Here is a 20106-nt window from a genome sequence, read left to right on the forward strand (position 1 = left end):
CTCCTGTGTGCCCAGGGACTAATGAGAGTCGGTGGGGGCGGGGGCATCAGACGGCAGGATGGCTGGTGGTTTCCTCCCAACCACTGGCAGCGTCGGGATTCAGAAGCGAGACCAGAGGTGAGAAAGATCAGGTCTTTACTGCAAAATCATTCAAAAATCACACAGCAGCAGTTCCTTCAGTACATTGCAAAGCGCCGTTCGGGGCCAGCGCGCCTCACTATAAAACAGTTTATTGCATAAAATGGCGTTTTAAAAATAGTGTGGGCACCACTGAGGTTCACATCAGCTTTCCATTGGAGGTGAGAGGGTAAGAGTCAACTCATCCGGAAGCATCAGCAGCTTTCTGGTACTGGGGAGAGGGTGAGTTGTAGTTAATGCTGCTAGTCCCTGGGGGGGGGGTGGGGGGGGGGGTGGAGGGGGAGGAGGTGGGGGGTGGGGCACAGGCCCCACACAGCCTAAGCGAGCTCCTCTGGGGCCTCACTCCTGTTGCCTCCTAGGGCACCTTCTGGTGCGCACACTGTTCTCACGGGCCTGAGATGAGGCCCGGCCTGGGCGGCACCACCTGCCGTCCCAGGCCGGCTCTGGGCCACTTGGGGGATCTGGGGCATCTGCGGCTCTGGCCGGCCGCGCTGGGTCTGCGGTGGGGCATTAATGCTGGCTGTGGGGGTGCGGGCTGAGGATAGGGATCCGCTTCCCCATTTAGGAGGCTTTGGTGTGCCGGGCATAGGTGCGTACTGTTTCCGTGACAGGGGACAGACAGGCTGTGTGGCAGCCCCCTCCCCCACCTGCCTACCACCTCCTCTCTCCTATTGCACAACTTATCCAGCTCCACAGGGCTGGGCAGGTGACTCAGCAGCCGAATCACCCCAGGGGAGAGGTGGGAGTAGATTCATCTCTTGACAGTGAAAGGCAGTCTCCACCTGAGGCCCCCAATCCAAGCCGAGAGCTGACAGGACGGCCAGAGGGCCCAGGCCTGGGGGCCAGGGGGACGATGGGTCCAGGAGAGATGGGGGAAGGCAGCAGGGGAATCGCTCCCAAACCACAGGGTCTAAACATCACTTTGAAAACCATTCCAGGCTCGCACTCTGCCCCACACCCCTTCAAAAGGCAATCGTGCTCCGGGGAAATTCTCTAGTCTCTGGCGGCGCCCCCTCCGGGCCAGTCCAGCAAAGCTTTGTGAATTCATGGCTTTGTAAACTGAGGCTAGGCATCCCTCCCACGAGGCGGCCGCCCCCACACATCGCCGCAGCACGGCTGGCACTCTTCCTGGGAGGACAGTGGTCACCGCTCCACGGTGCCCAAGGCTGGCCTGGGCTCACTGTCCTCTCTGTGGGCCCCGCCTTCCTCTGTCCCAGCAGGGGTCAGTCAGGCGGTGGGGGGCGGGGGGTGTCCCCCTGAGAGTGTGTCTGCATCAGCCCGCCCGTCTGGCTTTGGGTCCGCAGTAGGTGAGGAGGGCACGGGGCTGAGGGGTGGGCAAGATGATGACCTGGCCCTGGACCAAGCGAGGGCTCAAAGTGCTCACAGTGCTGGTTCCGAGTCACTCCCTTCTCCCGCGGGGACCGAGAGCCCGGGCTATGGCGGAGCCAGGGGGCTCTGGCGCGGAGAGAGGTGACGGGCTTTTCAGGAGAGGAGGGCAGGGCAGGGCGAAAAGAGGCGAGGGAGAGGAAGAGGGTGGTCATCGGGACCGACCCCGACAGCCCCTGGGCGGTTTGGCACGTCGTATTCGAGCCGTGGGCAGCAGTGTCGGGCGCGGGTGAAGGAAAGGCACCCGTAGAGCCGACAGGCTCTGGCCCAGCGGCGGCCTGCCCGCCCAGCCACCCGCCTTTGGCCCGCAGGCCAAATGTTCCCACGTGTTTGCTCCGCATGAGAATGTCTGGATTTCTCGGGTGACTTGTGTAGGGTCAAGAATAAAAAAATATTTTCTATTGAAATATGAAGGGAAAAAACCCACCTTAAAAAACTAGACCTTTTTTGAATCCGGAATGTGGAATTGAGCACGTGCCCAAGTGTGGTTTCCACAGTGTTTGAAGAGCCCTGATGGAGGTGCCGTGTCTGTGAGGTGAGCTGGGGCCTGGTTAGTGCAAAGCTCCCCTCCCCGCTTCCCCTGGGACGGGGGGGGGCATCTGATGGCGTCCCCACCTCGTGGAGCAGACGGGTGGTAGAGGGACTGGGGGACATCCTCGAGGGCTTCGTCTGGTAGGCTCGTGCTCCGGTCGCATCTGGGTCCTCCCGACAGGGGACACGGCTGTGACACCTCGAGAGTATGCAGGCTGATGCCACAGGCGGCTGGGCTGGCCGCGAGCCGCTGCCCCGCAGTCTCCGGCCGGGGACAGCACAGCGGCTTAGAGGAGAGCGCTCCGTTCTTGGTACTTGCGCCGGCGGGCACAGCGGGGACAGCCCCCCTTCACCACGGCCTGGCAGCTCTGGTGGAAGACGGTCTTGCACTCGCCGCACCTGGGGAGAGCCGCGAGCGCTGCTGGTGCCAGGGGGCCGGGGGGCGGCCGGCATCCCGACCAGCACCCGTGGCGGGGTGCGGTTCCGCTCGGGACCCCAAGACGCGCCGCGCCGAGTCCCCCCTGCCAGATCGCTGCCTGGAGACAGTGCTCACCCCCGCGTCACACCACAGGCGCGGACGCTCTCGATTCTAATTCACGTTCCAGAGAGGCCGCTAGAGACTTAGGGGATGATTTCTTGCCCACGTCGAAAACACTCTGCGGTTTAAAAAGCTGAGCCCAGGGGTTGAATCTGGGCCAGGAGACGCCTACTGAAAATGGATGCTCCCACCCGTTCAGTTTTCCACTCCCGTGTGGGCCGGAATGGAGGTTTGGTGGGTGACTCTTCCCACTTAGAGGCCTCTGATCAGGAGCGGTAACGGGATAGGAACGATGATTACCGCAGCAGAGAGCCAGGCAGGCACCAGCCGCCAGGCGCCCACTTTGTGCCCGGCCTGTGCCACCACTCCAGGGCAGTGACTCATTCAGTCCCTCCTCGGTCCGTCTGTAGATGACAACACCGAGACCCTCACTCAAAGAGGCAGCAAGTCACCTCTTCTCTAGGAAGACAGCTTCCCTGGTCTAGGGTAGGGCCCCGTGAGGGCTCTCTTGTCCCCGGAGCTGGACTGGGGCTGGCTGTGACTGCCCAGGGCGTCGGCTGTTCTAGACAACCTCACCGCCCCGTGGCACTGGCACAGCCGGGGGGCGTTCAGTGTGCTGCTGCACAATGGTGCCGGGCCTGCCTCTCTGGCACGCTGGGGCCAGCTGGGGGACTGGGGGGGGGGGGGGGGGCGGCTGGGTGTCCCGCATACCTGACGGTGGTGTCAAACTCGAAGGGGAAGATGATGTCGTGGTGGTGGCAGATCTGGCAGATGAAGCCACGCTGGGTGCACAGGTCGCAGTGGTAGACGTGCTGGGAGGCGAATCCGATCAGGGCATCGAGGAACCCTTCGTACGCCCCGTCCGCGATCTGTGGAGGGCAAGGTCAGGCCGCCAGGCCTTTCGGGCAGCTGTGCTGAGACTGAGGCCATGTGTAAAAGGTGGCCCGCTGCTGCTCCTGGCCCCCTGCCTGAAGATTTCCGACCCCAAGGGAGGTTTCTTCGCACTTGGCCCGAAGAGCCTCCCTGAATCAGGCCGAGCAACGCAGGTGTCCAGCAGCCCCGTACGCAGAGGTCGCTGGGGATAACGGGCTTGACAGACGAGACCCCAATCCGCAGTACCCTCCCTCGAGGAAAGGAATGTCCCCAGCTGTCACCCCTGTGACCTGGGCTTTGCTGGAGTGCCTGCTTACAGCGGGGGGCTGGCGCTCAGTCATCGCCCCGGGAGCGTGGGACAAGCAAGACACGGAGCCTGAGGTACCGAAAAGCTGCAGCCTCCCTCCCCCGTCCTCCTTGCTGATTTCCCATGAATGAGGGCTCTCTAGAGGGGTCTGGGGGCCGGGAAGGGCGTTCTCACCTGCTGGAGGTCAGCGACACTGTACTTGTGGGGAGACTCCAAGAGGTAATTCCTGTGGCCGAGCCTTCAAAGAAAACATAAGAGGTTCCTTATAAGGGTTTCCATGATCCGGGCCAACCCGTGTTTGTTTTCATTCCTTCAGCTGCTCACCGGGTGTGAACACCTGGCCAGGGCGGTGCCTAAGAGCACAGTCGGCCGCCTGGGTTGGGGACTTGGTCTTCCAGGTGACCTTGGGCAGATCACTTAACCTCGCCGAGCCTCAAGTTTCCTCACCTGAGCAGTGGAGCTGTTCTGAGGATTCCTTTATGTAAAGCATTTGGCACAGTGAACGCTGAGTAATTCTCAGCCACAGTTGATAACACTGTGTTGTGTAACTGAAATTTGCGAAGACGGTACAACTTAAATGCTCTCGCCAAACGTGCACGTGTATACATGTAGCGAGCCGATGGATGAGCTGATGGATCCCTCCCCGGAGGGGAGGAGTCCTGTCGCAACGTATACATGTATCACAGCATCGTGACGTACGCTTTAAACATCTTATAGGGGCGCCTGGGTGGCTCAGTCGGTTAAGCGCCCGACTTCGGCTCAGGTCATGATCTCGGGGTCCGTGGGTGCGAGCCCCGTGTCGGGCTCTGTGCTGACAGCTCAGAGCCTGGAGCTTCAGATTCTGTGTCTCCCTCTCTCTCTGCCCCTCCCCCTCTCATGCTCTGTCTCTGTCTCCAAAATAAATAAACGTTAAAAAAAAAATAAACATCTTATAATTTTGTCACTTACACTTCAATAAAGCAAAAATGTTTTTCAAAACAATTTGAAGGGATTAAAAAATGTCACTAATGAGGAGGAGGAGGAGGAGGAGGAGGAGGAGGAGGAGGAGGAAAGCTACCACGTCTTATGTCCATTAACCTGTTTTAGCCTCACAGTAATCCTGTGAGGTTGCTACTACCCGAATCCCCACTTTGAGAAGACGACGAAATGGAGGCACAGAGAGGTTAAACAACATGCCTGTGGTCACGCAGCTTGTGTGTGGCAAAGCTGGAGCTTGAACGCAGCAGCCTGGCTCCCGAGCTCACATCCTTACCCACCCGGCGAAGGCCTGTGGGTGTCAGCTGTGGTCATGATTGCCACCATTACAAAGCAGGGACAGTGCTGAGGACAGAAATGCATAGGACGTGGTCCGTGCCCTCCTGTGGCCCCTGGTCTAGCTGAGGGACAGGCAGTCAAGCATCCGGTTTCAGTGCTGCGTGAGAGGCACTGAGACGTGGCCTAAGTACAGCAGGGTCCCATTTCACGGTGGGGTGGGGTGTGGGGGAGACAGAGGACAAGGACAGGTCTACTTTCCACCTACCAATGGCAGAGATCCTAGGGGTTACATCCTGAGGGAAGGATAGGAAACACCTGCAGAAACCCCCCTGGACAACCCCCGCCTGGCTTTGCCGTGTGCGCCTGTGTGGGTACTGGGGTTGGGGAAAATGCTCCAAGCCTAAGGAAAGCTTACAAACTTGCCCCAGGATGCCCAGGACATCTGGGGGCGGGAGGGTGCCAGGCCCTGGGGCGTCTGGAGTGGGGGCTTTGCCATGTTCCACACTATGGCCTCAGGTGTGGTCTGGGGGAACCCCATGTGGGGCAGAGATGACAAGTCCCATCAAGCAGCCACAGGGGTGGGGACACTGCCGGCCACCTGCTCCGTTCACCAAGCTGGTTTCTCCAGTAAACTTCCAGTTTTCTGGGAACAGCAAGCTGCCATTCATCACCAGGAAAATGCAGGGGGCGGGGGCGGGGGGGCGTGCAGACTATCCCTGAGCTAGCAGGAAGGGTGGGGCTGATCTGGATGGAGAGTCATCTCTGTTATCTGCCCTCTGTCCACCATCATGGAAGCCCCAGGGACCAGCCAGGCCCAAGGCCTTCCTTGCAAGCCACTGTGCCCTGGGCCCGTCACACTCTCCGTGAGGCTTGCAAGTGATTTCTCCACAACGCTCAGTCCCGAGCCAGAGGGGACAAAGCGCTGGCCCGGGGGTGAGACGCCACTGCTCATCCTGGCCGTCAGGAGAGAAATCCACACCCCAGAGCCACTCTGGGCCTCTGTTTTCCACGCCACAATCAGGAGACCCCTCTCTGTCCTCTTCCGGTGTGAGGAGGACTGCCTGGGAAGGGGTCAGAGAGATCCACAGGGCTCTCCGGAGGACACTGGAAGACAGAGGCAAGGTTGCCCCTTCACTCCTGCAAGCAGTGATGGGGTAGGAAAGGGCGCGGGGAAGGCTGGCACAGCTGGGTTCCAGGCCCAGGCTGGGGGACTCCTCTGAACTCAGGAACCTCCTCTCCCCACCCCTCCAGGGCGTTTCTGTGATGGCTCCTTCCCAAGGGCGGGGAAGGTGCCCTGGGGCTTCTCTGGCCCCTGGAGATGCGTCCAGGCCCATCCCCCATCGGAGGATGCCTTTCTCTCAGAGCGCCCAGCCCAGCCGGAGGGCTGCCGCTAGCGAAGGGGAACTCTTCCCTGACTTTACTCACACTCGAGACCTGCCCTTCCTTCTCAACCATTCGGGTCCTCAGCCTCCACTCTGGCGGACCCAGGCCAGGCCTCCACACCTCCCTGGGCTAATTACTGCGCCAGCCCCTGCGCCCCACTGCTGCCAAGCTGGCCTTTTCTAAACCCCAGAGCAGATAAATCCAAATCTGGTGTGGTGCCCAGGACCTTCGGGGTCTGGCCCCTGCACCTGCAATCCAGCTGCACGGAGCCCCTCACGGGTCCCAGTGAGCCACACTCCCGCCCTTCTCCACATCACAGGCCCCCTTAAGCCAGGAAACCTAGGCCATCCCTCCCCCTTTCTTCTCCTTGGTTCTTTTGCAAAATCCCAGTTCACTATGTACATGCTGTTTGCGTTGAGGCAACTCTTTTCCTGCGTGTAAGGACAGAGCTCTGGAAGCAGAGCCTAACGGTACTGACTGCGGTGGGATTGGAGGAGTGATCCCAACTTCCTGCTTAATTCTTTTATACTGTTTGAGTACTGACCAACTTTGTAAAGAAATATATACATATATATATTATATATATATATATTATATAATATATATATATATATTATATATAATATACACACACACACACACACACACACACACACATATATATATATATATATATATATATATATTTTTTTTTTTTTTTTTTTTTTTTAAAGAGCAGAACACTACAAATCCTCAGCTCAGATGCCATCCCCTCTCTGGGAACTTTCTTGGCCCTTTGGCTTTCACAAGGCTGGGGCCAGGCGCTTTCCCTCACAGCACAAGCCATGCTGACCCCGGGCCGTCTGTCTGCCTGTGCCCTTCCCCAGACTCTGAGTCGCTCACGGGGCCCTCACCACAACTCCAGAAGGTCGCATGAGCACAGGGATTACTGGCCCATTTTATAAACAAGAAGGATGAGGCTCAGAGAAGTGAAGCAACCTCTCTGAGTCATACAGCAAGTCTGAGGCCGGGCAGAGTCTGCTCCTGAGCTCTTTCCCCTGCCCCACGTTGCTTCTATTGGTGTGGCCTTGCTCTCTTGAAGGCTGGTAGGCTGCACAGTAGGTATGCGGTGCTGCTACCCAAGGATGGGAACAACAAGGCCAGAGAGAAAGAGGCAGGCCGCCCAGCAGGTCAGCCCAGACAGGTCAGTAAGGCCGATGACCAAACAATCTGAGCAGGGTGCAGACAGGCGAGGCCAGTGACTGGGACGCACCCTGTAGGCACCTGGTCTGCTCAGGTCTGTGGAAGATCCCCTTGACTGGGGAGGGTGACGACAGGGAGATTTCACCACCCTGGTCAGGGGGTCTGGAGGGCAGGTTCTCTGGAGCCCTGAGGCCTAGAATCTCAGAAAGGAGGGCAGTGAGTGAAGACCCAGGCACCCAGCTGATGATTGAGACAAGCAAGGCCTCCCGGGGAGGCAGCCTGCTAGGGTCCCTCATGGTGGCACCCAGGGGGCTTTCTGGTCCTGTGGAGACCAGGGCTCAGCTGGCTGCTCTGGGAGCCTATGAGGAGCCAGCCTCTCCCCTGCAGCAGCTCGCTCCTTGAGATCCCCAGAGGTCTGTACTGGCACTGCCCAGGCTCCAAGCAGCCAGGCAGGATTGGCCCTGGGAGATCAGTAGCCAGGACCAAGGAGCTGCAACCTATCAGAGAGGTGGTCTCTGGGCCAGCCCAGTGCGGAACTGTGGCTGGGGGCGGGGAGGAGGGGGACTGTGAGCCCAGAAACTTGTGACTCCCAAGTCCCCAGAAACCCAGCAACAAAGCCCAACTGGACAGTAGGCACCAGCTCCCCCACCAGCACAGCCCCAAGAAGGCCGCAGCCTGGGCTAGGAGGCGTTCACGATGGGCACAGGAAGGCCCCAAGCTCATACTCAAGCACAGCATCACCTCTCAATCCTAAGCAGGCCCCCGAGTGCTGGGGGCCCAGAAGCTTCTTCAAGGGCATCCTGAGGGTCCCACCCTAACCTTGCCCTCTTCTGAGGATTCTGGGAGGGATGCCATGCCGGACGGCAGCAGAACAGCCACGAATGGGAGACTGGGGGGGGGGGGTGCCAGGACAACACTGCCCAGCCTTCTCACAACATGCCCCCTTCCCTCCTTGCATGCCCCGGAGCTTTGTCTGTTCTTCCCTCGTATGGGGCCTTCATTCAGGGCCTGAGCGCACCGTTCCTTCCATCTGTAACACTCTTTCCTGAGTCTTCCCCTTTCTAACTCTGACTCATTCTCCAAGGCTCATCTTATATGTACATTCCTCCAGGAAGTCTTCCCGGCTCTGCCCTCCTCCACTCCGGATTAGAGGGCTCACCTCTGTACTTCCAGGCGTCCTGCCTCCCTTCTAGCTCCCTCTAGGCTGTTGTAGCTCTAGGCTTACTCATCTGCCTTCCCCGTGAGAGGGTAGGACCCGGGTCTACCTTGCTCAGTGTGGAGCTCACAAAGCTGGCTCAGTGCTGAGCACTTGGTATGTTCTCAGTAAATAACTGTTAGATGAATGAGTAAATGAATGAATACATGAACAAATAAAAACCACTCCCAAAGCTTGCGGCAATTTCCCCAACCTAGTGGGAAGGTGATTTCTGCTCGGCCCTGGCATTTTTCCTAAGGGGGCGTCTTGGGCGGGCACTAGCTGCATGTGTGTGTGTGTGTGTGTGTGTGTGTGTGTGTGTGTCCGGGATGCTCACCTCTTGCTCAGCTCCTTCAGGGCCCCACTTCGGCACAGGCCCAGGTAATCCCCCAGAAGCTTCAGCTGCTCCCGTCTCCTCCGGACGAGGCGCATCTGCTCCACATGCTCGTACAGCGACGCATTCACCAGCTGCAGGTTGATGAGGGGCTGGGCCCGGATCTGCGTCAGGAACTTCAGAGCCTGCCGGCAGATCTGGGACACCACCAGACGGCAGATGGCGGCGGGTGGGGGGGGGGGGGGGGGACAGAATGGCTGTTCGGTGAGCATCTCTGCGACAGGCACAGTATTGCCCACCCACTCACCCACCCTGCCACCACCGTCCAAGGGAAGCGGTGCCATCTTCATTATAGAGATGAGGAAACGGAGGACCAGAGATGAAGTGACCGGGCCTAGGTCCACAGCTCATAAAAGTCAAGATCTGAACCCAGTTGCCCTAACTCCCAAACCTACTCTCCCTCCCAGGCACCAGCTGCGGTCCCTCCCCGGCCACATTGGGTCAATGCCCCTCTCCCCCTGGGCCTACAGATCCTTCCCACTATTTCCTGTCTTCCCAGCCCCCATTTTCCTGCCTAACAGAAACAGGCACTGCCCCAGCGCCGACTCAGGAACCAGGTGACTGTCTGAGTCAGGCTCCAGCCACAGGAAACTACAGATCAGACACAGCTTAACAAGGTTTCCCGAGCGCCCCCGCCCCAAGCTCTGGCCAGCAGCACCAGCCAGGGCTCCCCCAAGTCCCCGTGTGGAGGGGAGCGATCAATCCCAGCCTCTCCCACTGACAGGGTGTTACAGGTTCTACCCTCGGCCCTGACCCTAATGCCAAAGCCGGTTACTGAGCGCCTACTATTTGCCCGATGGTGGGCTGCGGATCTCAACCATATCCTTTCTTCAGGCTGATGACAATTCAATGGGGGAGGTGTCACCACCCCCATTTTACAGATGAGTAAATGGAGGCTCAGAGAAGCTAAAGTGGCTTATCCAATCTACCTGCAGAAAGCAGAGCCCAGGTCTAAACTGAGGTGTTGTCTCTGCACCACTTGGCTGCCTCATTAACAAGAAGCTTCTCTCCCCTTCAGTCTCCTCCTTGGTGTAATAAGAAGGCCGGAGGACCTGAGATGGTCTCCACCATCAACTACCATGCAGTGGTTAGGAGTCGGGCTTTCAAGTCAGAATCGAATTCGAATCCTGGCTCTACCACTGCCTACCAGTAGGACCTTGTGACACTTATTCAGGACCTCTGTGACTCAGTTTCCTTGTCTATAAAGTGGGGAAAAGAAAAGCATCTCTTACGGAATTATTTTGAGTTTAGGTTAAAATAATAATAATAATAATGCAGGGGCGCCTGGGTGGCTCAGTCGGTTAAGCGTCCGACTTCGGCTCAGGTCATGCTCTCCAGGTTCGTGAGTTCGAGCCCTGCGTTGGGCTTTGTGCTGACAGCTCGGAGCCTGGAGTCTGTTTCAGATTCTGTGTCTCCCTCTCTCCCAGTCCCTCCCCCCTTTGTGTGTGTTCTCTCTCTCTCTCTCTCAAAAATAAAGAGATAAACTTAAAAAATGTTAAAAAATTAAAACAATAATAATGTAAGCTCCTGGCACCTAGCATATCCTCAGTAATGGGAGCTGCCTTCAGACCCTGAGTGCCTGCGCAGCCCAGCTGTCCCCCGAAGCGTTAGGAATGTACCAGGGCCCTCAGGAGACTGTCACACTGGGGGCTTGGGAGCCTCTGGCCCCGTCACCCAGCCCCACTGCTATCTCTTGCCTCCCGCAGCAATAGACAACTCCTCTTCCCACTTCCTAGGGCCCTGAGGTGACAGCCCCCGAGCCAACAAGCAGCCCAGCAGCAAAGCCCTGGTGGCTGCTCAGACTGCTCTTCTCTGTCCTGGCCCAGCCCTTCCCACGACAGCTTTAGGCCTTGGGCGAGGCTCAGATGAAATAATACACAGGAATGTGTGCTGAAAGCTGCCAAGTGCTGCGGACGGACGGACGGACGGACGGACGGGCAGGAGCTTCCTGCTCCCCAGGGACTGCTCTTGTCCTGTGGGCTTGCCGGAGACAGTCAAGAGAGCAGCCCCAGTCCCGGGCTGACGTCCTGCCAAGTGCCAGCCAGGCCTCGTACAAGTGGGTCAGCCGGTGGTAACAGCGAACAATAAGGCCCTTAACCCGTGAGCCAGCCACTTTGTATTTCGAATTTTCCCATTCTTGCGTAGGCCAGGGATCTTTGAGAGAGCAAGAATGAGCGCTGGGTATTTCCTGATCTCAGCTATGCCGAGAAAAGTACCGTAATTTTCTAGCTGGGAAAAGGAAGTGGCACAAGGATTACAGCAATGAATGGGAAGATGGCTTAACAAGTGTCCGGATGTTGGGGCGCCTGGGTGGCTCAGTGGGTTAAGCGTCTGACTTCGGCTCAGGTCATGATCTTATGGTTCACGGGTTTGAGCCCCATGTCGGGCTCTGTGCTGACAGCTCAGAGTCTAGAGCCTGCTTCGGATTCTGTGTCTTCCCCTCTCTCTGCTTCTCCCCAACTCGTGCTCTCTCTCTCTCTCTCTCTCTTTCTCTCAAAAATAAATAAATGCAAAAAATAAAAAATAAAAAAAAAAAGTTGTCCGGATGTTGTAAATAGCAAGTGTGTTTTATGGCCAAAGAATTATTTGCATCTGTGGCGGTTCTGAGGTTTAATATTCTATATGCAGTTAGTTAAATACTTACCACTGACGGCAGGAGTGAGGACAAGGTAACCAACAAAAAGCCAAAGTGAAGCTAATGTCCTTGGGGTTCCGGTCCCCAGCAAGGTGGAGGCTGGGGTGGCACGGAATCTGAGTCATGTTCCCTGTGCTCTGACGACACATCCACACATCAAGACTGCATGGCCAATAGGCCTGGGTCTTGAGAAACAAATAGCTTCTTCTTTGTGCTTCTGTGTCTGTCTTAAGCAGAAATCTGTGCCTTTGGGAGAAAGCCAAGTTTGTGCTCCTCCAGGCAAGCTCTGACCAAGTGAATGAGGGGCTGAAGGTGTGGCAGGCCTCAGGAGAAAGAAAGGGCACTGATGTGAGGCTCTAAGAGACTGGCGGGTGCCATCTCCTGTAATGTCCTCTGAGGCAGATACTTATTAATCCTTCTTTATAGATGAGGAAACCGAAGTTAAATAATTTGCTAATGGTAACATAGCTAGGTAAGTGGGTAAGCTCAGGTGGAGAAGAGGAAAAGAAAGATCTTAGAATACATCTTATTCAAAAGCATTTGGTGAACATAAAAAAGTACTCAAGATTAAATCATACTAAATGGTACCAAGTGGACAGAGCCTGCTATAAATCAGTATGAGTCCAGAATGATCCCGACTTTACAAATGTATGTAAACAAATATACAGAAAAGGCTGACTGCCCCAAGGGGAAGTACAGCCAGTTGGCCAGCCCACCAACCCATCCACCCATCTATCTATTCACAACTATCTACCCACCCATCCCCCATCCATCTAGAAATATAATCTATCCTAACTATCTTTCCTTATCTATTCTTCCTCTCCCTCTCTTTCTCTCTCTCTAGTTGCTGGTGCCTTAAACACTTTTGTCCGTGGCCATGGGAGCTGCAGAGAACCACCCTCAGGCCTCCACCTGAGGAACGAGGCAGGCACTGACAGAGTTCTGCCCAGGGGCTACAGACCAGCAGCACAGTTTTTTCTTGGTTGGCCCTCCCACCATCATGGGGCCTGAACCAGTGACCCTAAATTCCCTAGAGCCAAACTCCTCCACACAAAGAGCAGCAACAAAGGGGAGCGACCATTCCTTTGTCACTCCTCAGCCCTGTGTGGCCACGACTGGTTGGGCCCAAGGCTTACCGGGCGCTTGGTGAGGTCCCAGTTGTGGATGATCCTGGCCGGAATCACCGAGGCATCGTCTTGGTGGCAGATGTCGCAGTAATAGAGGCCAGAGAAGGCACAAAGCTTGGGTCGTACAAACGAGAAGCCAATCTGCCGGGAGCAGCCTGGGGAGAGGGACGGCAGGAGAGTGAGCAGTGGCGGGGCCAGAGTCTGGGGACAACGCAGAAGCTCCTAGGCAGAAGGACCTGCTATTTAAGGAAGGGGCAGACATAAAAGGAGGACACAAAGATCAAACAACCGTCACTCACATGCCCACCGCTGAGAAACAACCCCATTACTTAGTCTTTACGACAAAACACTGTTAACAATTATTGCTGTCATTTTGCAGCCGAAGCAGTCGGTGCACAGAGAGGTCAGGAGACCTGCCCAGTCACAGGACGATTAAGTGGCAGAGCCGGTAATCGGATTTGGGTTGGGTTGGTGTTAGAGCCCACATCCTCTTCTACCTAGCTGCCTGTGTTCAATGTTCCCACTGCTTGCTCACCAATGCCAACCTCCCGTAGGCCCACCCCTCCACTGGGGCCCAGAAACGGAAGCAACCAAGTCAGCGCCTCAGCAAGCAGGGTAGGAGCTGGGGACATGGGGCCAGCCGACAGGCAGAGAGTAGGTGGGGAGGCCAACCGGAGGCAGGACCGTCTGGACGCTGCCTGGGCCAGCTTGGAGTCAGAGAGGCCGGACATCTCAAGACAGTGGTGCAGGGTCCGGCTTCAGCTCCTCTGCTGGAGGTCCCTCCACAGCGGCGGGCAGTGAGAGTCAGAGTGGGGCTCAGATCCTGAGCACATGCCTGCCTCCCACAGGGCCAGGGGAAAGAGGCCCTCTGGCCTTGGGACTAGAAGGGCTGGCTCTTCTGCCTAATAGCTGCCTCATCCTAACCTTCGCCGAGGTTTTACGAGGTTCCATTTCAGTATCTATAAAATTCAGCTGCTCCTTGCTCTCCTGTGGGGGTGATGACCAAGTTTAAATGAGATGAGGCTTTGAAAGTGCCCCGTGAACCATGCAATACAGCCAGATGCCGGCGGTGGGCATCCACCCGGCCACAAAGCCACGCCTGCAGCAGGAAGGAAGCCCAAGCCCCCAGATTCAGTCTCGGCCTGAGGGCTGGCAGGTGAGAGGCACAGTGAGAGCCGCCCCCTGCCAGCATTCACACCCACTGGGGGACCCTCCTCACCAGCCCTGGGGGGCCTGGCCTCCTCCCCGAGCCCAACACCCACAGGCGGAAAGTGCAGAGCGTGAGTGTTAGGGGTTGGCGGGTGTGAGGAGGGAGCGAGCAGGGACTTGAAAATGTCTTCTGCAGGAAGAAAACCGCAGACCACTTCCTTCCGGATGCCCGAAGCAGACTCTCCCCTCCGGTCCCACAGGCTCCAGCCAACAGGATGGTCCTCAAACCACCTGCACCGCGTCTCCTGCTAGGGCACCCTGCGGCAGGGCAAGATCCTCACAGCCCCCTGGAGAACCGAAGGTGATGGAAACAGGGGTCTGGGTCCGGGAGAAGAGCTAAAAATGGAACGGGAGCCATGGAATATCTCACAGCCTTGAAAAGCAATGGGGTGGAGAGGCCCTGCGGGGACACGGCCAGAGCGAGGCTCTAGGACCGTCAAGGTCATCATCTGGCTCCACCACAGGACAGGTTATTGTTAGGACTAAATTAAATAATCCAAATAAAGCAGCTGGCCCGGTGGTCCCACACAGAAGAATCGGACTTGAGGACAGTAATGATACGGCAGATGGACTGACGTAGAATAATATCCACAATACACTCCTCGGTAGAACAAAACCAAGTTGCAGAACAATATATACAGCTGTGCTGGCCCGTACGGTGGCCACAAGCCACAGGCGCCCATTTCAATTTAAATACCTTTAAGTTAAACTGAAAATTTGGTTCCTTAGTCACACTAGCCACATTTGAAGTACTCAGGGGCCACAGGTGGCTTGTAGTTACCATATTAGACAGCACAGATCTAGGATATTTTCACCACCGGAGAATGTTCTATTGCACAGCATTCAGTAGGATGGGCCCATTTTTGTTAAGTGAAAAAGACTGTGTGCACTTGCGAAAGCATGCAGAAGTATCTGGAAGGGTGCCGTGCCCCTGCTCCAAAAGAATCCAATGATAGGGTGATATAATAATGAAGGGGGCGGAGAGCACAGCTCCCTGGATGGAGCTCCCTGAGCAGAGAGAGCAGCACCCGGCAGAGCTGTGCACCCACAGGTCCCAACCCTCGGCAGGGCTGCTGGCCTCGGTGGGTGCTGGGGAGGAGCAGAGGCTACGTCTGCTGCAACATCCCCGGGGTGGCATGGGGGCGCTCGTGGAGAGCCAGGAAAGGGCAGAGAGCCTAAATCGGGAGCCCCACCCGAGGCAGAGTGAGGCGGGCAGGCTGGGGGTGGCGGGACAGCAAGGGGGCACCTGCACAGAAGCAGCCCTGGGAGTCGAGGCCTTTCTCCGTGGGGATGGCCACGAGGTACCGCAGCAGGAAGCCGTTCTCCCGCGTGGCGAACTTCAGCACCTCCTGACAGTTTTCGTCCAGACTCCCGCCCAGTGTCACCGCCTCCTCGGCCGTCTCCAAGTAGGACGCCAGGACCTTGCGTACCAGATCCCTCCACAGGGCGGCCTCCTCAGCATTCCCGGCCTGCAGCTTCAGGACGGCCTTGGCCGTGATGATTTTGAAGAAGGATGGGCCCCCGAGGCTCGTGTCTGGCAGGATATCTCGGATGGTCTCAACTCCGTGGCTGTCACTTAACATTTTCTCGTTGTTTCTCACTCGGAAGCATTTCAGAGACTCCAAGGATAGGGAAAAAATATAGGGCATCCAGGTCCTGTCCGTGTACAGGTACAGAAGGGATTCTTTAATAGCGTCTGGCTCGGGAACTTGGGCAGAGGACCAACAGAACTGCGTGCCCTGGAGAGTCTCGGGCTCAGTGGGTGGGTCCGGGTGGGAGGGGAGGCCACCCTGGGGGGCGTCTGGGGGGTCCTCGGGCTGCTCCGGGTACTGGATGGTCACCCACTCATCCTCCTGCTGGGGCCGGCACTTCTGTAGGGCCTCCCGCACCCGGTCCAGCCAGTCCTCGGCTTCGTCCTGGGAGGAGGCCCGCAGGGCCAGCTTCCTGCCAGAGAAGACCAGCTCGAAGCGGCCGTCGCCGTGGGCTGGCCCCACGGCCTCGCAGCGCAGCAGGGAGCAGTTCTCCACGCAGGTGCGTTCCTCGGTGTTCAGGTAGAGGCGGAACTCCAGAGGGGAGAGCTCGCAGAAGAGTTCCTTCCAGATGCCCATCGCCCCCCGCCGCTCCACGGTGCCCAGCTTCATGAGACCCCGGAATGGGTTGGACAGTCCTGGGGGCAGAAAGAGGCACTTTAGACGGCAGGGCCAAGCCTCTACCTCCCGAGGCCCTGCAGCGGGTGGGGACAGGGGCTGCCGCAAGAACGCTTTAGGAGTGCCTTCATCCCATCCGCACCCTCAGCTGTTGACCTTGTTCCTGAATTTTACTGAGAAAAAAAAAAAAGGACTAAAAAAAATTACCTCCACAGAGCCCTCACTATGGCATCTGTACCCACACTCAGACTTCCCCCTTGTCACCGGGGATGAACTTCCGGCTCAGTCTGAGGCCAACTCCCCCGTCTGCACAGGGGACCCCTCCCCACCGCCCACTCAAGGACAGGGACGTCTCTCCAGCAGCCCCCCCCCCCCCCCCCCCCCACCGTGTCACTGCTTTCTCCCTTCCCTCCTGGCTCGTTCCCACCAGCACACAAACACACTGTTATTTCTGCCATCTTTAAAAATAGCTTTCTTGATGGCACTCACATCTCTAATTACCACCCTGTTCCTCTGTCCCCTTTACAGAAAACCTCGAGGAGGTGTCACAACTGTCTCTGGTTCCCCTGCTCCCGTTCCATCTTGAATCTGCTCCAGTCAGGTTTTTGTCCCCTCCTTCCACTGAAACGGCACTTGGGAAGCCCCATGCCCTCCTTGTCACCAAATCCCAAGGCTAATCCTTGGTGCCAATCTGGCCTGACCCATCAGTATCTCAGGACACAGCTGAGACCCTCCTTCCCTCATGAGACACTTCCCTCACACGGCTGCTGAGGTGCCACTCTGGGTACTCCTCTGCCACGACGGGCCACTCTTCTGTCCCCCGGGCTCACTCCTCCGCCTCTCCCTGACATGTCAACATTGGAGCACCCCAGAGCTCAGTCCTGGGTCCCCTTCTCCATTGACACCCGCCTCCTACCTGATCGTGCCTACGCTCAGGGCTTTATGCCAACAACTCCCCAGCGTTTATCTCCAGCCTGAACCTCGCCCTTGAACTTCAGGTTCAGATCTCCGCCTGCGCCATGTACGGCTGATATCTAATAGGCATCTCAAAATTGACATGCCCGAAAATCAATTCCTGCCCCTCCCACTGCAAACCAGCTTTCCTCCCAACATCCCTCATCTCATAAATGGCAAACTGCATCCTTCGAGCTGCTTGGGCTAAAAACCTTTCCTTTCTGTCACACACATACACACGCAGCCCATCAGCGAATCCTGCTGGCACATCCGGAACCCTCTGCTTCTCACCACCTCGACCACTACCACACGGGCTCCGACGGCTGTCACCCCTGGCCTGGCTTATGGCAAGAGCCTGACTGGTCTCTCTCCCCTGAGGTCCTTCAACATACGAGACAGGATGACTCCCCATTTAAAGGAAGTCAGATCACGTCCCTTTGCCCCAAACCCTGTAATGACTGCCATCTCCCTCGGAGGGAAAGCTAACGTCCCTTCTGTGGCCCGCGAGGCCCTCCGTCACTCCGCCCTCATCTCTAACCACCCCCTTCCCATCTCCTTGGTTTCCTGGGCACGTGCCCATGGCAGGATCTTTGCATCTGTTCCCCTGCTTGAGCCACACAGGTCGGCCCTTGCCTTCCTGCCTCTCTCCCTGCACATCTCCTCAAATGTCACCTTATCTGTGAGGGCTTCCTTGGCCACCCATATGAAATAGTATGCTCCCCCCCCGTGGCACTCCCCAAGTTCTCCATAGCAATTATTATCACCAGTCCATACAATACATTTACTTGTTAATTCCCTTCTTCCCTGCCTCTTGCACTAGGATATAAGAAGTCTGTGAAGACAGGGACGTTGCTTTGCTTCCTGCTGTGTCCCCAGCACCCAGAACAGCCTGGCACAGCACAGATACTTAATAAATACCCGCTGAATGAGCGTGTGCCTGGACACCACACACCCCTCTATGCTCCCTGTTTCCTAGGGCTCTGTCAGCAACTGGGGGGTCCAAAGGACACACAGTTCTCTCTCCCGCAGCCTGAACTAGCCTTGGAGATTTCAAATAATTGTATAGGGTCTTCCTACCCTTCAGGGAACCTGACGGCCTAGGCATGAGGCACACTTTCTCTGGCATGGTTATATGGACTACAAGAAAAATCTAAAAGAAGCCAGTGTGGAGACCAGGGCTCTCCTAAGCTAGGCACCTGGCCGGAATCGTCTGCTGGGTCACGGCAAACAGAAAATGAAGTGAGAAAGAGACCGGCTCCAGGGCAGACTTTTCTGTTTGTGGGGGTTGTAGAGAAATTCGGTTATGGTTACCGAATGCTTTTTAGAATTGCACAGGGTGTGGAACTCGAGCTGGCCTCATTGTAAACAGCGCACAGAGGACAGCTAACAGATGGCAGAGCTGATACACCCCCACCAGAGCTGTTAAACAAACCATCGAAGACAGAGGTCTTGGGAAGGGGCACTGAAATGCCTTCCGGAGGCAGGGTTTGCTCTGAGCTACAGGCAGAACCCAGAGTCGTGCATAATCACATGACTTCGGGGGGAAAGTTTCAGTATTTCAATATATGAAACAGGTTTGGGGGCATGATACTGTGGAGCTCTTATGAGAAAATATAGCACTTTTCCTGAAATGCTTCCCTGAATTAGTCAGCAAGGGTGTTCCTGATTACATTTTGGGAAGAGGTTTTGCTCGTGAGAACACACTACCCAACCGGTAATGGAAAAGAGGGCTCTGGCACTGCTCTCCGAAAGGCACTGTCCCCGCGGCAAGGTCACTGGAACCCTGCGGTCACCTACCCATCTGCCTGCGGTGCACCACCCTGAAGTTCTGGTGCTCCTGGGCCGCCGCTGCCCTGCTTGGCCGGCCTCCTGGGGAAGGCACGCAGGCTTGGTCTAAGGCCCCCGTGGAGTGGCTTTTCCTTGGCCCCTGAGAAAAATGCCGGAGGACCCCAGACTGGGACTCCGGAGTCCCTCCGGAAGAAGCCACGGAGGGTTCTGAAGGGCTCTCTGCGGGCGGCTCCTGGGGAGGCCGGTAGAAGTCATCCTCTGAAATCCAGCTCCTGCTCTTCTAGTGGGAAGGGAGGGAAGACATAGGTGGTGTTTGAAGGTTTTTGTGTGTTTGTTTTGTTTTACAGACATCTTGATGAAGACACAATTCACCGATCATCAAAGGAACCCATTTAGAGCGCACGACTGAATAGTTTCAGTGTATTCACGGAGTTGTGCAACCAGCACCACGAAGTTCAGGACATTTTCATTCCTCCAGAAAGAAACCCCGTGCTCGGGAGCGGTCAGTTCCCATTTCCCCTCAACCGCTCCAGTTCTAGGCCACCACTAATGTACTTTCTGTTTCTAGAGATCTGTCCATTCTGTTTACATAAACAGAATCTTCATTTATGGTTTGTCTTTTTATTCATTTGTATGTATATTTATTTATTTCGGGGTGTGTGTGGGGGAGACAGCATGAGCAGGGGAGGGGGACAGACAGGCAGAGAAAGAGAGAGACAGAATCCTAAGCAGGCTCGACACTCAGTGTGGAGCCTGACGTGGGGCTCAATCTCACGAACCTGGGATCATGACCGGAGCCAAAATCAAGAGTTGAACGCTAAACTGAGCCACCAAGGTGCCCCAATATAAAAGGAATCTTATAAATGTGGTCTTTGTGTCTGCCTTCTCTCTGAACATCAGGTTTTCTAGGTCCATCCATGTTGTAGCAGGCATCAGTATTTATTACTAACTAGTATTGCAAGGTATGGATGTAGCATATTTGGTCTGTCCGCTCATCAGCTGATGGGCATCTGGGTTGTTTCTGCTTTGGGGCAATTATGAATAATGCTGCCATGAACATTCACG

General features: G+C 56.4%; 1 protein-coding gene across 6 annotated transcripts in view; it reads right to left on the bottom strand.

Moving 5' to 3' along the window:
* Positions 1-409: 409 nt before the first annotated feature.
* The window catches only part of PLEKHM1 (pleckstrin homology and RUN domain containing M1), a 172605-nt gene continuing 152908 nt past the window's right edge, over positions 410-20106 (bottom strand). For 2 of the 6 annotated variants that reach the window (XM_042917407.1, XM_042917408.1), the window contains exons 6-12: positions 19051-19321; positions 15399-16319; positions 12953-13098; positions 9125-9318; positions 3948-4011; positions 3305-3462; positions 2567-2997 (exon numbers count right to left, since the gene is read on the bottom strand). In XM_042917407.1, coding sequence (XP_042773341.1) covers positions 2616-2997; positions 3305-3462; positions 3948-4011; positions 9125-9318; positions 12953-13098; positions 15399-16319; positions 19051-19321 — 2136 coding nt within the window. In that variant the 3' untranslated portion in view covers positions 2567-2615. Of the gene's footprint in view, positions 2455-2566; positions 2998-3304; positions 3492-3947; positions 4012-9124; positions 9319-12952; positions 13099-15398; positions 16320-19050; positions 19322-20106 lie in introns of those variants that run through there. The other 4 variants (XM_042917410.1, XM_042917409.1, XM_042917411.1 and 1 more) reach the window with 4 other exon arrangements.

Source organism: Panthera leo, chromosome E1 (genome assembly GCF_018350215.1).
Source record: "Panthera leo isolate Ple1 chromosome E1, P.leo_Ple1_pat1.1, whole genome shotgun sequence".
Classification (NCBI taxonomy): Eukaryota; Metazoa; Chordata; class Mammalia; order Carnivora; family Felidae; genus Panthera; species Panthera leo.